The sequence below is a fragment of the Maylandia zebra genome, linkage group LG6, assembly GCF_041146795.1.
Source record: "Maylandia zebra isolate NMK-2024a linkage group LG6, Mzebra_GT3a, whole genome shotgun sequence".
NCBI lineage: Eukaryota > Metazoa > Chordata > Actinopteri > Cichliformes > Cichlidae > Maylandia > Maylandia zebra.
In genome coordinates this window covers 43735646-43753009 of record NC_135172.1, presented here as the reverse complement: position 1 = coordinate 43753009, position 17364 = coordinate 43735646, and the positions used below count along the sequence as shown (strand labels likewise).

The window sequence follows — 17364 nt, the reverse complement described above, 5'->3', positions numbered from 1 at the left end:
CCAGAGAAGGTGGAGACTTTAAATAACCAACAACAAGCAAAACTCTGGAGAAACAGCACCACACATTGCATCTGCAGGGTGAGTAAACCAAACCCAAGCTTTGTACCATTAGATCACTCTGTCTGTACTGCAGACACTGACGCTCTGAGCAGCCACGTCGCGTCACCAGCTACATATTAAACTGAGTCTTCCTCTCATGATGACAGGACCGTGTGCTTGCTAGCAAAGCTACGACTGAGGTGATGTCAGTGAGCTTTTAGCTCTTCTTGCACTCAGTAGTTGGTTTAGTACACATGCTTTCTTCTTGGATATTCCAAAAGCTGAGTTTGCACCATAAACATTTTAAGGATGCCCTCAGCTGGGAAAGGGTGGAGTGCCCACTCCGGGTGGGGACGAGTTCCTGGTCCAAGTGGAGGAGTTTAAATATCTCGGTCTTGTTCACGAGTGACGGGAGAGGGGGGCGGGAGATCGACAGACGGACTGGTGCTGCTGCTGCAGCGATGCGGACGCTGCACCGGTCCGTCGTGGTGAAGAGAGCTGAGTGTAAAAGCGAAGCTCTCGATTTGGAGGTCGATCTACGTCCCTACCCTCACCTACGATCACGCGCTGTGGGTAGTGACCGATCCCACAGCTCGTGACCGTAGGTGCGGGTGGGGTCTCTCATCTGTCTCTTCAGATGTTTTTAAAACAGTAGATCGATTAAGGTTTTAAACAGACTATAAAATATACAAAAGTTTTTATTTAAACACATTTCCCACGGTGGCACGGTGGTTAGCACTGTTGCCGCACAGCAAGAAGGTCCTGAGTTCAATTCCACCATCAGGCCGGGGTCTTTCTGTGTGGAGTTTGCATGTTCTCCCCGTGTTTGCGTGGGTTCTCTCCGGGTACTCCGGCTTCCTCCCACCGTCCAAAGACATGCAGCTGGTGGGGATAGGTTGATTGGATAATCCAAATTGTCACTAGGTGTGAATGTGAGTGTGAATGTGAGTGTGAATGGTTGTCTGTCCCTGTGTGTTGGCCCTGCGACAGACTGGCGACCTGTCCAGGGTGTACCCGCCTCTCGCCCTGTGACAGCTGGGATAGGCTCCAGCGCCCCCCGCGACCCTGAAAAGGATAAGCGGAAGCGAATGGATGGATGACATTTCCCATTTAAAATAATAAAAAAACAACATGCTGACATTTTTTATGGGTAGTATAACATTTTAATAAATTCAGACTCTAATAAAACTGAGATTCTTTACTATAAAAACAGACTAATACACCTGATTACTGTATTACAGTGTTGAACCACACTGAGGGTAAATGTGTCGTCTTTACACATGTAAATACTTTTTATTTGAAAGATTTCATGTAAATTTAAAGCTACAAATATATTTTCTGTACCATAAAAAAAACTTCTCCATATTTTAATTACCAAAATTACAAACTGTTAAGTTCCACTGCTGTACGATATTTTTCTGTCAGATTATTTGTTTGTTTTGTTTTATTTTTACAGAATTTTACAGATTATTTCCATTTTTAAACAATGTACTGTACGTGTGAGATCAATGATATGAATGTAGCCGCTGAAAGTGCTGGATATAAATCTTCACCTCAAAGTCCGTTCACATACAAGAAGAAGGGGAGTGAGTGGGTCGGCGCTCAGGGCCTTAAACACACCCTTTATTTCCATGGGAACACAGACACAACCAGAATCACAAATACAGTTTAAAATCCCCCTATACAATAAAGAGTTTCCAACACGCTAAAAACCCTGCCGGCAGAAATAACTATATACTATCAAAACAAAAGCTACACAAATGTTTCCCCCCCACAGTGCCATAATCCCACAGTCCAGCCACACGCGGGCAAATGGTCCTTATCTGAAACAGGAGAGGAATTTCTCTTCCGGGATGGAAACCACACCGGCCAGAAGAACAAGGAGGGGGCTCCTGTCGCAGACCTGTCTTCTCCTGACAGCGCGTCACTGCACAGTCCCGCCCCACTCCACACCTGAACACGGCCTCCCTCGTAGCACCGCCAGATGCAGGCAGAGGGACACCCCTGCCCTGCTGTGGATTGCGGGCATCGCCACCCACTGTCGCTGTTCCTGCCGTTGGGACTGGATCGCCATGTTCCGCTGGCCAGTCCGTTGCCGAACGACTCGTGGCACCCCACAGTCAGGCAGCAGGTCCTTCGACACATATGCTGGCTTGAACACGTTTCTTTTTTCTCCTGCTCACCTTTCGTGCATCGCTCTCTCACTATCCCCTTTAGCAGGTCAGTTTGGCGGCTGATAGGCCGGCTCGGGGAACGCCCCGCCTCACAGGTGCCTACAGGTCTGCTTAGTCCACAGTGGATTAAAAGAATATTGTGCAACAAAACTAAAATACACAATATAAATATGAGGATAAAACCATGCAAATAAAATCAACACTATGTACCAATAAACAGCCTGATCCAAAACAAAATATAAAAACAATTTTCCACTGTGTGACACGAACACCAAACTCATCGAGTGTTATCAGTGAATGTTCTTAATCCAGACGGTCTTCACACAGAATGAGATCGACAGCAGTGATCAGCAGAGGTGCAGCGTTCTTACCATCATCATTATTACACGGATTCAAGTACGGGTGGAGCTTCTCTGTGAAGGAGCAGCCAGTGAACGAGTAGATCAGAGCTGCAGCATCTACGTCATAGAAGGAGACTAGACCCTCCTCATAGTCCACAAACACCCCCACCTTCTGAGGACCAGACCGGAGACAGAGACGGACCGGAGGGGCGGCACAAGCTTTGTACTCATTTCCATTTCTCAGACAAACAGTCCAGAGACCGTTCTGAGGTCTCAGTCTGATTTTTCCCTTCCTGTTGATCGACTCTGTGGACACTCCTAAAGTCCATTTAGTCTTTCCTTTAACCTGAACCTCAAAGTAAAATCTGCCTGAAGAGAAACTCTGCTCTGCTAAAACACAAACACACTGAGAAAATCTCTCTGGGTTGTCCGGAAGTTTCTTCCTCACATCACCATGATTCACTTGTTTTCCATCGTCAGACAGGATGAGATAAGGATTTGCTGTATCAGGATCCAGAGTCACGTCCACTGCATCCTGCTGGACCCTCTTCAGCTCTGCAGCCTCAAACAGCTTCTTCATGTCTTTCCTGAGTGTCTCCACAGCTCTCCCCACGGTCCCCTCATATGATGGTGGACGGACTCTGACCTCTGTCCAGTCCTTGGTGCATAGAGCAGCTTTCAGGGAGGAGAAGCTTTGGAGGAGGTGGAGGTGGTCTTCAGAGCGTGAGAGCTGCTCCACCTCAGAGCTTCTCTCCATCAGCTCAGAGATTTCCTGTTCCAGATCTTTGATGAGTCCTTCAGCCTGTTTCTCTGTAGTTTCCTGTTTGTCTTCGATCTCCTTTATGAGCTCCTTCAGGCGTCTCTCAACAGACTCCATCAGAGCCGTGAGGACCTGAACACCTTCTGCTTTCTGTCTGTCTGCAGCATCTTTCCTCATCTTCACCGACTCTTTGATCTCCTGAATCTTCAGTCGTCTCTTCTGGATCATCTGCTGAATCTCAGCCTCTGTCTTCTCCAGCTCTGCCTTCTTTCCTTCATATTCTTCTTTCAGAGGAACGAACTCATGAGCCTTGTGATCTAGAACAGAGCAGAGCATGCAGACACATGTCTGGTCGGTCTTACAGAACAGCTCCAGATGTTTATCGTGCTTCCTACACATCCTGCTTTCCAGGTTCTCCACAGGCTCAATCAGCTGATGTCTTTTCAGACTTGTAGCTGTCAGATGAGGCTCCAGGTGAGTCTGACAGTAGGAGGTCAGACACACCAGGCAGGACTTCAGGGCCTTCAGTCTGGTTCCAGTGCAGACGTCACAGGGAACTTCTCCTGGTTTGGCAGCTTGTTGCTCTGAGCTGCTGCTGCTGCTGGCTTTCTGCTGAGATTCACGTCTGAACTGAGCAACCATCTCAGAGATGAAGGTGTTGATCTTCAGCTGAGGTCTACTCTTGAAAGTCTCCTTACACAGGGGACACTGACACCTCTCATGAACATCCCAATATTGAGTGATGCACTTTTTGCAGAAGTTGTGTCCACATGATGTGGTGACCGGATCAGTGAACACATCCAGACAGATGGAGCACAGAAAGCGATCTTCATACTGCAGATTGGTGGCAGCAGACATGTCTGCACCCTGAGAACAGAAGTATAAAAATGTACACTTTAATTAAACATATCTGTAAATGGTTTAGAAATATCAAAGAGAAAATACAATTAACATTCAGCCTCTAACACTAGAAATCAAAGATAAAGAATGGAAAGAAAGAGGAAGTGACAACGTTCATCTTGTGTGGTTTCAACAAATTTATTTCTCTATAAGTTTTTTTTGTAGGAGCCGTTTTCTGTGTTGTTACCTTCTGTGAGCCACTAGGGGTCACTGTTTGTTTTACAGTATTGTATCTTTTTAAGGTAGACATGTAATTAGCGTCGGGTGTCATTGATTGGAAGAAGGAAATGGTTTGTGACTGCTGTACTGTTGTGATTTATATTAAATGATGCTGGATACTGAGAGAACTGATGAGCAGCAAACGCAACCGATGGAAAGCGATACAGGTATTAAACAGACAGGATAGGTACGGAGTTATTGGACCATCTCAAGTTTCATTCAGTGGAACCACGTCACCCCGCCATCAAACACCTCAGTGGCTTCAAACATAGGCCTAGCTTCTACTCTCTGATTATTCATCGTGTGACTGATGGATTATTTCAGCCTCAAGTCCAAACGTCGTTGGGAAGCTGTGTAAAATGTAGGTGAGGGTAGGAAAGTAGATAGACCACTAAATTGAAAGCTTTGCTTTGATGCTCAGCTCTTTTTCTATCACTAAGATCTGTACAGCATCTGCATCACTGCAGACGCCGCTCCAATCCATCTGTAAAACTCATGTTCCCCTTACTCGAGCACAAGACCCTGAGATACTTGGTCACAATATGCCAATAAGCCAACAGAACCAGACCTCCATGCAATGTTGCAGAGACATGTCAGCCAGGACAGCCCTTCAACCTTCACAGCTTTCAGGAATTCAGCGCCCATTTCATTCATTCCAGGGGCCCTGCCACTGAGCAGTGGTTTAACTACATTGGTGACCTCACCCTCAGTGATAGGCGAGTCACAGACCGTATGCCCAGACTCTGTTTGCATAGCAGATGTGAATGTGGGATTGAGGAGGTCCTCAAAGTGTTCCTTCCACTGCTTGGCCATGTCTTTGGTTGAGGTCAGCAGCGTCCTGTCACCACTGTAAATAGTGTGTCTCTTAAATAACTTTAAGGCCAACCTAAAGTCTTGTTCCGCGGTCTCCCTGAGCACCTCCCACACCTGAGTTTTTGTATAAGCCACTATTACTGTTGCACGTTGCTGGTTCTGCTGGTACCTGTCAGGTGCTTCTGGAATCCCACAGGCTGACCAAGCCTCATAAGACTCCTTTAAGGTGACGGCTTCCTTCATCTCCTGTGTTCTGGGACAACTGCCACGACACTCGCCAACAAAAGTCCAATCACAAAACACCACTCAGGTCCAACGTGAGCACTGAAGACCCCCAGCAGAACAGTCCCTGGGTGGAGCACTCTCCAGCTCCCAGCCAGTGATTCCAAGAAGCCTGGGTACTCTGAACTGTTATTTGGTGCATGGGCACAAACAACAGTCAGGCAGGCAAAGGGAAGCAACCCTCTCGTTCACTGGGAATAACCCCAACGTACAGTCTGAGCTATGCATTCAGGCGAGCCATGCTAAATCTAGTTGGCATTTCTTGACCTTATGCACCAGCTCTGGCTCCTACCCCACCAAAAAGGGTCACTCCAAGGGCTACAAACAGTTTTTGAAGCCAGGGATTGGAGCACCAAGACTTCCACCTCTGACTGCTGCCTGATCCACAGAGCACCAAACCCTTATGGCCCCTCCTGTGGGTGGGTACACAGGAAGATAGACCCACGTAGTGTCTTTGGGTGGAGCCCGGCTAAGCCCCTTGGACTAAGCTCCAGGTATCCTTTGATATCTTAGGTACCAGCCGCCTGAAGTTTCAAAATGCTGTTAAAATGGCTAAAGCGGCTTTCTTTTCTGAAATTATTGAGACTAATGGCTATAATCCTCGAACGCTGTTTAAAATCTTTAATCCAGTGGTCAATCCCTGTCATGAAATGCCGACGGTGTCCTCTCCAGCTCTCTGCGAACAATTTTGTTATTACTTCACAGAAACTTTTATCTCTCAAGTCTTCACACCCTTTAGTTGTGAGCCCTGCTTTCACCCCTGGATGTTCATCAACTTTTCATCAGTTTGAGCCGGTGTCACTCCCCGCCCTTAAGCAAATAGTTGAACAACTGAAAAATACAAATTCTGTACATGATATTCTCCCATCACGCATTATCAGGGATGGTTTTGATGGAATTGGGCCCAGTATTTTAACTCTCACAAATTCTTCATTGCTTTCCGGCCATGTTCCATCAGCCTTTAAACACGCTGTAGTGCAGCCTGTTCTCAAAGAAGGAACCTCGATCATAATGACTTTGGAGATCGGCCTGTAGTTCACAAACTCCTGTTCCTGTCCAAAATCTTGGAGAAGATAATTCTCTCGCAACTCCAGGCCCAACTGGATGCGAACAACATCAATGATAAATTCCAGTCTGGCTTTAAACCACGTCATAGCACTGAAACAGCTCTGCTGATAGTCCTTAATGATCTTCTCCTAATTGCCGATTCAGGTCGTTCTGCAGTCTTAGGCTTACTGGACTTGTCCTCAGCCTTTAGTATGGTGGACCATAATATTCTACTAACGAGGTTAGAACATACAGTTGGCATTAGAGGTGACGCCCTTAACTGGTTTAAATCATATCTTTCGAGCAGGTCCTCCTCTCTCACTCTGGGTACCTATTCTTCCTCTGTTGCATCCTTCTGCTGTGGCGTGCCTCAAGGCTCTGTGTTGGGCCCAATGTTATTCTCTCTCTATATGCTACCTCTAAACTTAATCTTTGAAAAATACAACATGTCATTTCATTGCTATGCTGATGATATACAAATTTACTTTCAGCTAACTGATGATGTTGCTCTGTACCTGCACTGCTTCATAGAGTGCATGAGAGAAGCCAAAGAATGGCTTTTGGGCAACTCTCTAATCTTAAATGAAACCGAAATTGTGGTGTTTGACAGTTATTTCCCCCGGGGCCAGCTAGTTGATACCTTTGGATCCCTCGCCACTTTTCTCTCTGACACTGTTAGTAACCTAGGTGTGCTGCTGGACAGCTCCTTCAAATCTGACAAACAAGTGTCCTCTGTAGTCAAATCTAGCTTCTACCAACTGCGTCTTATTTCGACGGCCAAGTAGAGCTGGGCGATAGAACGATAACGATATGTATCGCGATATAACTTTTTCTCGATAGAAAAATTAAACTATCGCGATAGACCTCGCCGCTCTTGTCCTCTTAAAAAAAAAAAGAAAAAAAGAAAAAAAAGAACAGCCAATCCAAATTAAGTAGCGCAGAGCAGAACCAATCACAGCCGCAGCGTCACATCACGTGACTTGTTACGTGCAGCACAAGTGCCAAGCTGCACATGTGTATTTGTTTGGGAAGCAGCCAGCCGCCCGGGTAATGGAGGAAATGAGTGTGCCAACTAGAAAAATCAACCGAGCGTGACCGAAAAGAAAACAGATGATGGTTCCAACGCCGGAGAGATTGTCGAACGGAAGAGCCATAGAAGTTCCGTAGTGTGAAGGTATTTCGGCTATTTCAAGTCTGACAAAAAACAGAGTAGCGCGCACTGTAAATTGTGCCGAAAGCAAGTCTGGAAATACAATAAACTGGTGCATGCGCTACATCCACACGTACCCGGGCATTCTTGAAAACGCAGATCTTTCTATGCGTTTGCACCTTTCGTCCACACGTAAATGGCGTTTTTGGTCACTGAAAACAAAGATTTTTGAAAACTCCGTTTTTGCATTTACGTGTGGACTAGTAAAACGGAGAAAACGCAGCATCAAAGGTGTGCGCATTTTTTGACGTCACACTGTGCACCACATTATTGTTTCGGTGAAATGAATTTCTACAATACTGTTACTGTTAATTCTACTCTCTGCAGTGTTTAAATGCTTACATATACACACAGTTACTGTCCCTCCACACATACGACTCGGTTCTGCTTCTATGCCCCAGCTTTGTTTACTTTTTCTCACCAAGGCTTCTAGACTTCTGATTGGCCAACATTTCTGCACGGTTAGGAATCTAGCGCCACCTGCTGCTTTGGCATGTTCATAGCGGCGTTTTCCTTCATTTCTCCCTTTATGTGTGGACGGGATTTTTTTTTAAAACGAAAACGGAAAATCTCCGTTTTCAAAAATACCCGTGTACGTGTGGACGTAGCCTCAGTCTCTGACTGGAAGCACTAATTCATCATTCGGCTTTTGTCAGACTAAAGTAACTGTTAAAACTGTTTGAAAAGCTCAGCTATACAACAAGGAGAGATTGAGAATTTCCTTTTAGTTCTCAGTTTATTTGATATTGACAAAAGTTAGTCAGTTTTGTCTGTTCTTCTGTAAAACAAACTAAGATTTATTTTTAGAATTAATATTTTGTTTCTAAGTGGAATTGACAATTTAGTCTGTTTTGTTTGTTCTATTTTGAAACTTAAACGCTTTAGCGGCTGCCTTTTGTGTAGTTTGCAATATTTGCCTTTATTTATCTGAAAAAGTCTCATGTTCCTTAAGTACATCTACCCTGTTGAACTTATTATGGGAAATAAATATTTAAATAAAAACAAGCTGCTGATTATTTCACATTTTACTTGTGAGCAACGGCACATTTAAATCTTACAAATATAGTTATTTGGCTTATATCGTGATAGATATCGTTATTGCCTGAAATGAAAAAAACATATCGTGATATGAAAAAATCTTATATCGCCCAGCTCTACGGCCAAGCATTACATACCACATAAGGATCTTGAAAAGCTTATTCATGCCTTTGCGACCTCTAGATTAGATTACTGTAATTCCCTTTACTTTGGTCTCCATGCTGCTCTTCTTCATAGATTACAGCTTGTCCAAAATGCCGCAGCACGCCTTTTGACTGGAACCAGAAGGTTTGCCTCTATCACCCCTGTCCTTGCTGATTTGCACTGGCTCCTCATCAAATACCGCATCGAATTTAAAATATTGCTGCTTACCTTCAAAATTATAGACGATACAGCACCTAGCTATCTTGTCGTACTTCTTAGACCATACACCCCTGGGAGAGCCCTCAGATCATCTGACCAATTACTCTTGGTTCAGCGTAGATCTCGGCTTAAGACCAGAGGTGACCGTGCATTTGCCCTGGTTGCACCTAACCTGTGGAACAACTTTCCCATTGCTATTTGCGCGTCTGACTCCATCCAGTTATTTAAATCACATTTAAAAACTCACTTATTTAACCTTGCTTTCCCAGTTAGTTAACGCCTGTATTTTGTACTCAATTCCAATCTTTCTATATATCTTTGTCTACTTAAAACCTGTGTGTTTTTAGCAAGTTTGATTTGATATTTACTTTTATTCTTGTGTAATCAGTGCCATTGACCTGTTAGCATATTCAGTACTTTGTTAATGGTCTTAAATTTTAATGTTTTAATCTGCTGTTTTATTGTGAAGCACTTTGGTATACCGTTGGTTTTTAAATGTGCTATATAAATAAAGTTGTATTGTATTGTAAAGCCTGGCCACCAGACCTCAGCTAAAAGCTCACAAAACCATTTACAAACAGCTAAAACTGCAAAAAAGCAGGAAAACTGATTCTGTGAAAAGATGTAAACACAAAGTACGATTCCCTCACTCGTCCGACAGCATGTAGAAAAAACAATGTCTCTGCCAAAAGCACAGGTTACAAAACTGCAAGTTTCATCATGTCAAAGAAGACCAAAACACGTTTCAGGTTTGAGAAACATTAACATGAATCCTGTCTTACTTCCAAAAATCCACTGTGATAAAACCACATTTCCCACAAACTTCCACCTCCCAGTGTGCTTCAAGAACAGTTTCCAGTTAAATCTCTATTTTCTTTATTTTCTTGTTTATGCACAGATGCATTACACACCAGTCTACTGTTGTGTACAGTGTGGCTGTCCGCGTTTGAATTGTTTTGTTTTGCAAAAATGACTAACAAAAAAAAGCCTAATTTCTGCTATTTAATACGTAAGGATTTTTAGTTTTTACAGATGGTGCCAAATTGCAAATCACACTCTGCTGAATCACCTGCTAATTATCTTCACAGTATTCATTCACTCTGTCTTTAGGGACTTGCTTAGCTTGTAACATTCCCTCTGACACCAGCAGCGCTTTGGTTTACTCCTGGCTGCAGACCTGTAGAGCTCTCACTTTGGGAAGCTGCCGGTGTTCATTAAACTCAGTATCGGTAACCAGCTTTAAGTGGGAATAAAACCAAAAACTCTGCGTGTTTGCCTCTGATGACTTGGACATGCAAACAGCAGGAAGTGTTAGGATGTGGGACAGGTGTAACATGCGAGAGCACATCAAAAGTCTCTTTCATGCCTACATCTGATACCAAGCTCATCTTCTAACCTTCATATTTTAACACTTGTGAATGTAGCACGACATGGTTATCTCAGGTCATGATTCTCAGTTTTAACCACCACCAATGCCATTTTTTATTTCTTAATTAATTTCTTTATTTAAAAAAAAATACTTGTTGTAACAATAACGTTTAGTGGTGTCGCTTTCTTAGACAGCTACAGCTAATTTTTAAAGTAAGACAGCGTGGCTGTCGTCTGTGAGTCTCTTCAACTCCTGTTTTTAGAAAGAAAAGCAGACTTTTTCAATTTTGCACTTTTAACTTGAACTAATCTGTTGAACACAGTAACTCTGATCAGCTGCACTCACCTGTATTTGAGTTCGTTGATGTTCTCCAGACTGCAGCTCTGCTGTTTCTCACTAACTTTTACTTTCGTTTCAGGAATGTGATGTTGAATCTTTGTTGTTCCGCCTCTTCCTGTAGATTTTCTTCTATTGGCTTCATGTAGGTTATTCGAATGAAATGTGTTTTGCTGCCCCCTCAGGTGCTTTGAAGAATTACAAATCCTCACATAAATTCTGGTACTTTGCAAACACAGATGGTCCAAGTAAAGTATTATGCATATGTGCATATTATGCTTATTGTTTATTTGTATAGCACAGTTGAAGCAGTCCCTTGTCAGGTTCTCACTTTAGTGTTTCTTTGGCTGTTATGTGTGCAGTCTTGTTCCCTTCTACCTTACCATGATCCACAGAAACGCCCCCATCCAGGATCCTCCATCGTTTTCAGTCTTATACACCAGAGCCAGCAGCTCCAACATCAGGTCTTTCTAGTGGCATTTCCCTTATTTCTACCAACAAAGCTGGGACTGGAGCTTGTAACAGTCACAGTGGTATAGTGTCTCTTTAAGACAACCCAAGTCGAGGGTTAATGTTGTCATTGGCAGGGCTCTAGAGCAGCGGTCCCCAACCTATTTTGCGCCACGGACCGGTTTATGCCCGACAATATTTTCACGGACCGGCCTTTAAGGTGTCGCGGATAAATACAACAAAATAAAACTAGTACCAGTACCGAAAAAAAAAGAAGATTTATTCATGACACACGTGAAAAGACCCAGGAAAACCGAGTTAACGATCAAAACAATAACAAAATAACGCTGAAAACCGATAAAAACCCTGAAAACCATACATTTCACACCCGAGCCTCAACTCTGGCGGCCCGGTACCAAATGACTCTCGGACCGGTACCGGTCCGAGGCCCGGGGGTTGGGGACCGCTGGTCTAGAGTGCGACCAAATTTTTCAATGGTGCGACTAAAAAAAAATCTTTGGTGGGGACCAACTGTTCGAGTAACAAAAAAAAAATCTGCAACCTTCCCTGTGGTCAACAACAGACACACATTTTGCCCCTATCGTGGACTAAACCAATCAGAGATAGTAAGGGGCGGGACCTCTCTGATTGGCCGTGGTCCAGTTGAAAGTGCAGGTGGAAGTGGGAGGTGAGTAGCTTGAATAAAGCGATATCAATTCATTAAATCCTGAATCAACTTTTAAATATAACTGTGTTTTGCCAGAAACGCCAGATTCTCAGATTAAAGCTCACAAAACTATTTCAACAACAACCAAACAGCAGATGAGAGCAGGTACACGGACTCCACACAAAGACGTAAACACAGACCGACGCATCAGAATCAACTTTGTCTTTCTCGGCTTTCTCACCCGACGGCCCGCAGACGGACACGCTGTCGGAGCTCAGCGATCCTGATGCGTCCGGTCCGCGCTGTGTTTACGTCTTTTTGCGCTGATTCTGAGCTGCAGGTTTTGTCTCTCCAGCCAAAATCCACCGAGCCAGCAGCAAAAGAAGCAGCAAACTGCGCTTCACATTTGATCAATGTCGTCATGGATTCTCTCTGAGTTTTGCTGTTTTGCTTCCACCACGATAAAAATCACACTTCATGCACAGCTAGCTCTCTCTCTATCTCTCTCTGTGTACTTCAAGAACAGTTTCCCATCTCAAATCTGTTTTCTGCATTATTCATTCGCTTATTACCCACCATCAATTTTAAATCATGCTTTTATTTGTTTTTGTTTCTAATGTCTCTGTAAAGCACTTTGAATCGCCTTGTTGTTGAATTGTGCTATACAAATAAACTTGCCTTGCCTTACCAGTCGTTCACAGCGCTGTCGGCTGCTGTCTTTTTCTTTTTTCCTTTCTTTCACTTAAATGACCTCGGACAAGAAAGCCTAATTTCTGCTGTTCAATACTGAAGAAATTTAAACTTTTTAAAATTATGCAAAATTACAGAACATTGTAGAATATTTTTAAGATTATCTGCTATAAAAAGCCAGGCCAGGAAAATCTCCTTCATGTTTTTCTGTGTTTTATTCTCAGTTACTTTGACACAAAGGCCTCTGCTGTGATGCTCACAATTCCGATGAAGTCTCACATGTATCAGTGCTGATAAATGATCAGAACAGGTTGTCAGAGGAGGCCAAGATGATGATTAAGTTTAACGTTTTCTACAATATTGACATAGCACTTTAAGCACAAGATTGTTAGTTAATAATTTAGAAATGAATATTGTCTGTATGGACTGCAGTTTCCCCCCAGAAAATGTGCACATGTAAAACTGTGGTGTTAAGTGATGCGGTTGAAAAATTTGAGTGTGCCTAACTTTTGTGCCCATGGCAAAAGGTTAGTCTAGAGCCCCGGTCATCCGTATGCACCACTGCCCTCTCTGTGGTTGTGGGGACATGTGCTTGCACGCTAGTGCATGAGGAGGGACGGATTTTATGTTTTACTTCTCCAGACACCTTTCTTTGCAACGTTATGGGTTGTACGAACACTGTGCGCTATGTTTGTTAAGCTGCAGCCGTTCAACCAGGCTTATATGTTTGACGAAGAGAAGGTGCATTAAAGAACACGCTGTGGAATTCCCAAAGCCAGTGTGAGTGTGTATTCTTTTGATTATCCTACTAAGTGTTTTTGCCGCCTCCTCTCAACCACTAAACACAACCCGACGTTACAAGCTGTACACAGGCCCCACAGCATGAACTCTGGGCTTTAGCCTGAGTTACATCAAGTGTTTTTAGATTAGACTGGGCTGTTCTGACCTAATCAATGCCCTGTATATCAGTACTGTAATGACCATCAACATATGCAATTCCTGATAAGGAAGCTGACACATCCCATGCTGATTTACAACATTATGCTCAAGAAAATAAACAGAAAAATTTAAATTCATTCACCCTCTTAATTGCTTGTCTGGCACCCAGGATATTTATCTATTTTATGGAGATTTGTTGGTGTCAAAAAACTAGACTCTAAAGGATGAAATATAATCAATCTTGATGACATCCAGCAATGATATGTCATTAGTGAAGAATAAGATGATTTGGTCAGCTGGTGGTTGTGGCAGGCCCGGATAGTCCTACCACAGTGGACCCTGATTATACACGAGTATGCATGTATACTGGTACGTTAAACTGGACACATTATAAATGATTAAGATTAACATTAGCTGTCTCATTATTGCCCTTTTAGTGCACGTGTTGTTAATTTCTTTAACATCAAAGCAGCGTTAAAACATTTTGCACATTTACTATTAGACATCTTGCATTACATAGTAAAATTCTCAGATGTTCTGGTCATCCTGGCTTCACATCTCTCCCCTGTCTTACAGGTGGTGGGGTTTGGTCTTTGGCTCAGCTGCAGGCATGGTGCAGTAGGTTCAGGGGCACTGCCAGGGGAGGTGGGCGGACACAGCTGAGTGTGCAAACTATGTAGACAAATTCACTGTGTTAGTAAAGACACGTAAACACAACATCATGGCCGTCTGTATGTGCTGGGTCTCTGTAACCAGGATGAGTGTTAAACTGGCACCAAAGGAGGACCGACCCTTCACTTTTGCTCCGTGGCTTCGTGGTTGCAGCGGTGAGACAGTTGCAGCTGGGTCTGCTGGATTCAATACTGATGGAGCAGTTTGTGGAGGGGCTTTGGGATGGGGTGGCATAATGGGTAAGCTGTCTCCAGCCAGCAAACCTGGAGGTGGCAGTCACACTGACCAAGGACCATCTGGCAGTGTGACCGGAGGGCCCAGCACCTTCAGCCAGTTTGGATAGCCAGTTCCAGCCCTGAAGAGGAAGCTTCTCAGCTCCCTCCCATTTCTTTCTCCTCTCTCTCCCAGGATTCCAGCAGCTATGGATGCTCCACCCGACCCACCGGGGGTTGCACAGATGCCGGGGCAGGAGTGTTGAACGTGTGGGCGACTGGTGCATTTTGACTGGGAGTGTCCACTGATGGAGGCTGGACAGATGTTCTTTGTTGCCAATCTCCCAACACTTTCCCCTGGTCCAGGAGAGATATACAATGTTCCAGTAAGGTGCCAAGGGAGTACATACCAGGCTATAGTGGACTTGGGCTGCCCGCAGACCCTGACCCACCAAAACCATTGTTGGAGTCTGATTGGTTAGGTGCATGCATGGGGACATATACAAAAATCCCTTAGTGCTGCTAGAAATGATACACAAGGGCCAAATGCACAGAGGAAAGGATGTGGTTAGCTCCGGCTTAATGCATCCATTAATTCTGGAGACAGATTGGTGGGGGTTTAATGACCTGTTTGGCAGCATGTGGGGATGCGTTCATGACCTATAGGAGCATGTCGCATCTCTGCTACACTCAGCGGTGACGCGAGGTCGTACGATGCCAACTCTGTGGAGGAGGAGACGTGGAGGAAAGATGATATTTTATAGCATCAGGGTTTGATTTACTGACGCCCCTTCATGCGTCACAAATACATTTTATACATAGATCAGATCAACACCACAATGACTTTTAACCCAGAAGATCATCTTCTATTTTCATGGCTGGTACTTTCCGTTCTTGTCTTAAAGTGAATTGTTCCTCTTTCTTGCCGAGGCATGACTAATCTCTCCTCTAAATAAATCTAACTCATGTGTGTGTGTGTGTTGACCCCACATGCTCTTTCTCAATTCACCTGTTGCACTTCTGACCTTTCACCAGGACAGAGGCTCACTGAGACTATATGTATGTCTTCTACTAAATAAATGTTTTAACCAAGAACCTCTACTTAAACCTTAATATGAAATGACCTGATATATAAGTGTTTTGTAAGCATGTATTGCAATTCCTTCTATGGCTCCAAGTCACTTGCACAATAGATTGTCCGGACATCGCGCCGAACAAAGCTTCCAACCCCCAATTAATTGACCGAGCTCCAACTCTTTAATAAGCACAGATATGCATTGTGTATAAAATAGTCATAACTGCACCTGAAATACAAAATTAACATAATAACTGTATGCATAACATCTTACGGCCTTCTTAAAGCTATCTGTTACATTGTTAAAGCCTCGTCTTAGCCTGCTGCTCAAAATAACTTTCACTTCTGCAAAACTCTCCAAGCCTGTTTCCTGTCCTGTTACTTTTAGCCTTTCTGAAAGACACACACTGTTCAACCCCTGAATGCAATATAAACTCCAGATTATATTATTAATGCAATGGTAATAATGATGATTATTTAACAATAGCAGTAAAATAATTTCCCTGCTCCACAGAAAAGAAGAACAGAGGGGAAGAGGCCATTCATAACCTCGCTCCTTCTTACCTTTCTGACCTGTTAACCACCACTTGTTCTGCCCGTTCACTTCGTTCTTCTTCTTCTATCCAGCTTACTGTACCTTCCTTCCGCCTCACCACCATGGGAAGCAGAGCTTTCAGCTGCTCTGCTCCCAGGCTGTGGAACTCTCTGCCCCCTGAAATAAGAAATATTGGTTCTCTCCCCCAGTTTAAATCCCAACTCAAAACTCATCTGTTCAAATCTGCATATTCACTGTGAATCCACTGTTTGTTCATTTTATCTTGTGCTTGTATTTTATTGTTCTTATTCTGCCATTGTTTTACTAAGTGTTTTATCCTATTGTAAAGTGTCCTTGGGTGACTTGAAAGGCGCTCATAAATAAAATTTATTATTATTATTATTATTAAAAAGAAGAAAAATCTCCCGAGTCACCTGTTGAGAGGAAAAAGAAGAGAAAACAACCAAAAAAACAGAGCAACATAAAAGAAATAGCAGCAAAGCATTAATCTAGCTAAGTGTAAATAACAGTAAATATTAACTATTGAATGTTGTTGTGCAGCACGCAGGACCGATAGCGCACAATGTGCTTATACGCACTGCAGGGGTTTGTATCATATCTATCTAATAGACTCCAGTTTGTGCATGGAAATGGAGAGTCCTCTTCACACACTGAGGTTAATTATGGAGTTCCACAGGGTTCAGTGCTAGGACCAATTCTGTTTACATTATACATGCTTCCCTTAGGCAGCATCATTAGAAGACATAGCATACATTTACACTGCTATGCAGATGACACCCAGCTCTATCTGTCCATGAAGCCAGATAACACACACCAATGAGTTAAACTGCAGGAATGTCTTAAAGACATAAAGACCTGGATGGCCGCTAACTTTCTGCTTCTTAATTCAGATCAAACTGAGGTTATTGTACTCGGCCCTGAAAAGCTTAGAAATATGGTATCTAAGCAGATTCTTACTCTGGATGGCATTACCTTGGCCTCCAGTAACGCTGTGAGGAACCTTGGAGTCATTTTTGACCAGGACATGTCCTTCAACGCACATATTAAACAAATATGTAAGACTGCTTTCTTCCATTTGCGCAACATCTCTAAAATTAGAAATATCCTGTCTCAGAGTGACGCTGAAAAACTAGTTCATGCATTTATTACTTCCAGGCTGGACGACTGTAATTCATTATTATCAGGAAGTCCTAAAAACTCACTGAAAAGCCT

General features: G+C 43.5%; 1 protein-coding gene across 1 annotated transcript; it reads right to left on the bottom strand.

Annotated features, from left to right (window-relative positions):
- Positions 1–1202: 1202 nt before the first annotated feature.
- Positions 1203–11061, bottom strand: LOC106676070 (E3 ubiquitin-protein ligase TRIM21-like). The gene is made up of 2 exons (XM_076885430.1): positions 10901–11061; positions 1203–4181 (listed from the first exon to the last, which is right to left on the bottom strand). Exon 2 carries the CDS (start codon positions 4170–4172, stop codon positions 2517–2519), a length of 1656 nt encoding a protein of 551 aa, XP_076741545.1. The 5' UTR covers positions 4173–4181; positions 10901–11061; the 3' UTR covers positions 1203–2516.
- Between the last annotated feature and the right edge of the window lie 6303 nt (positions 11062–17364).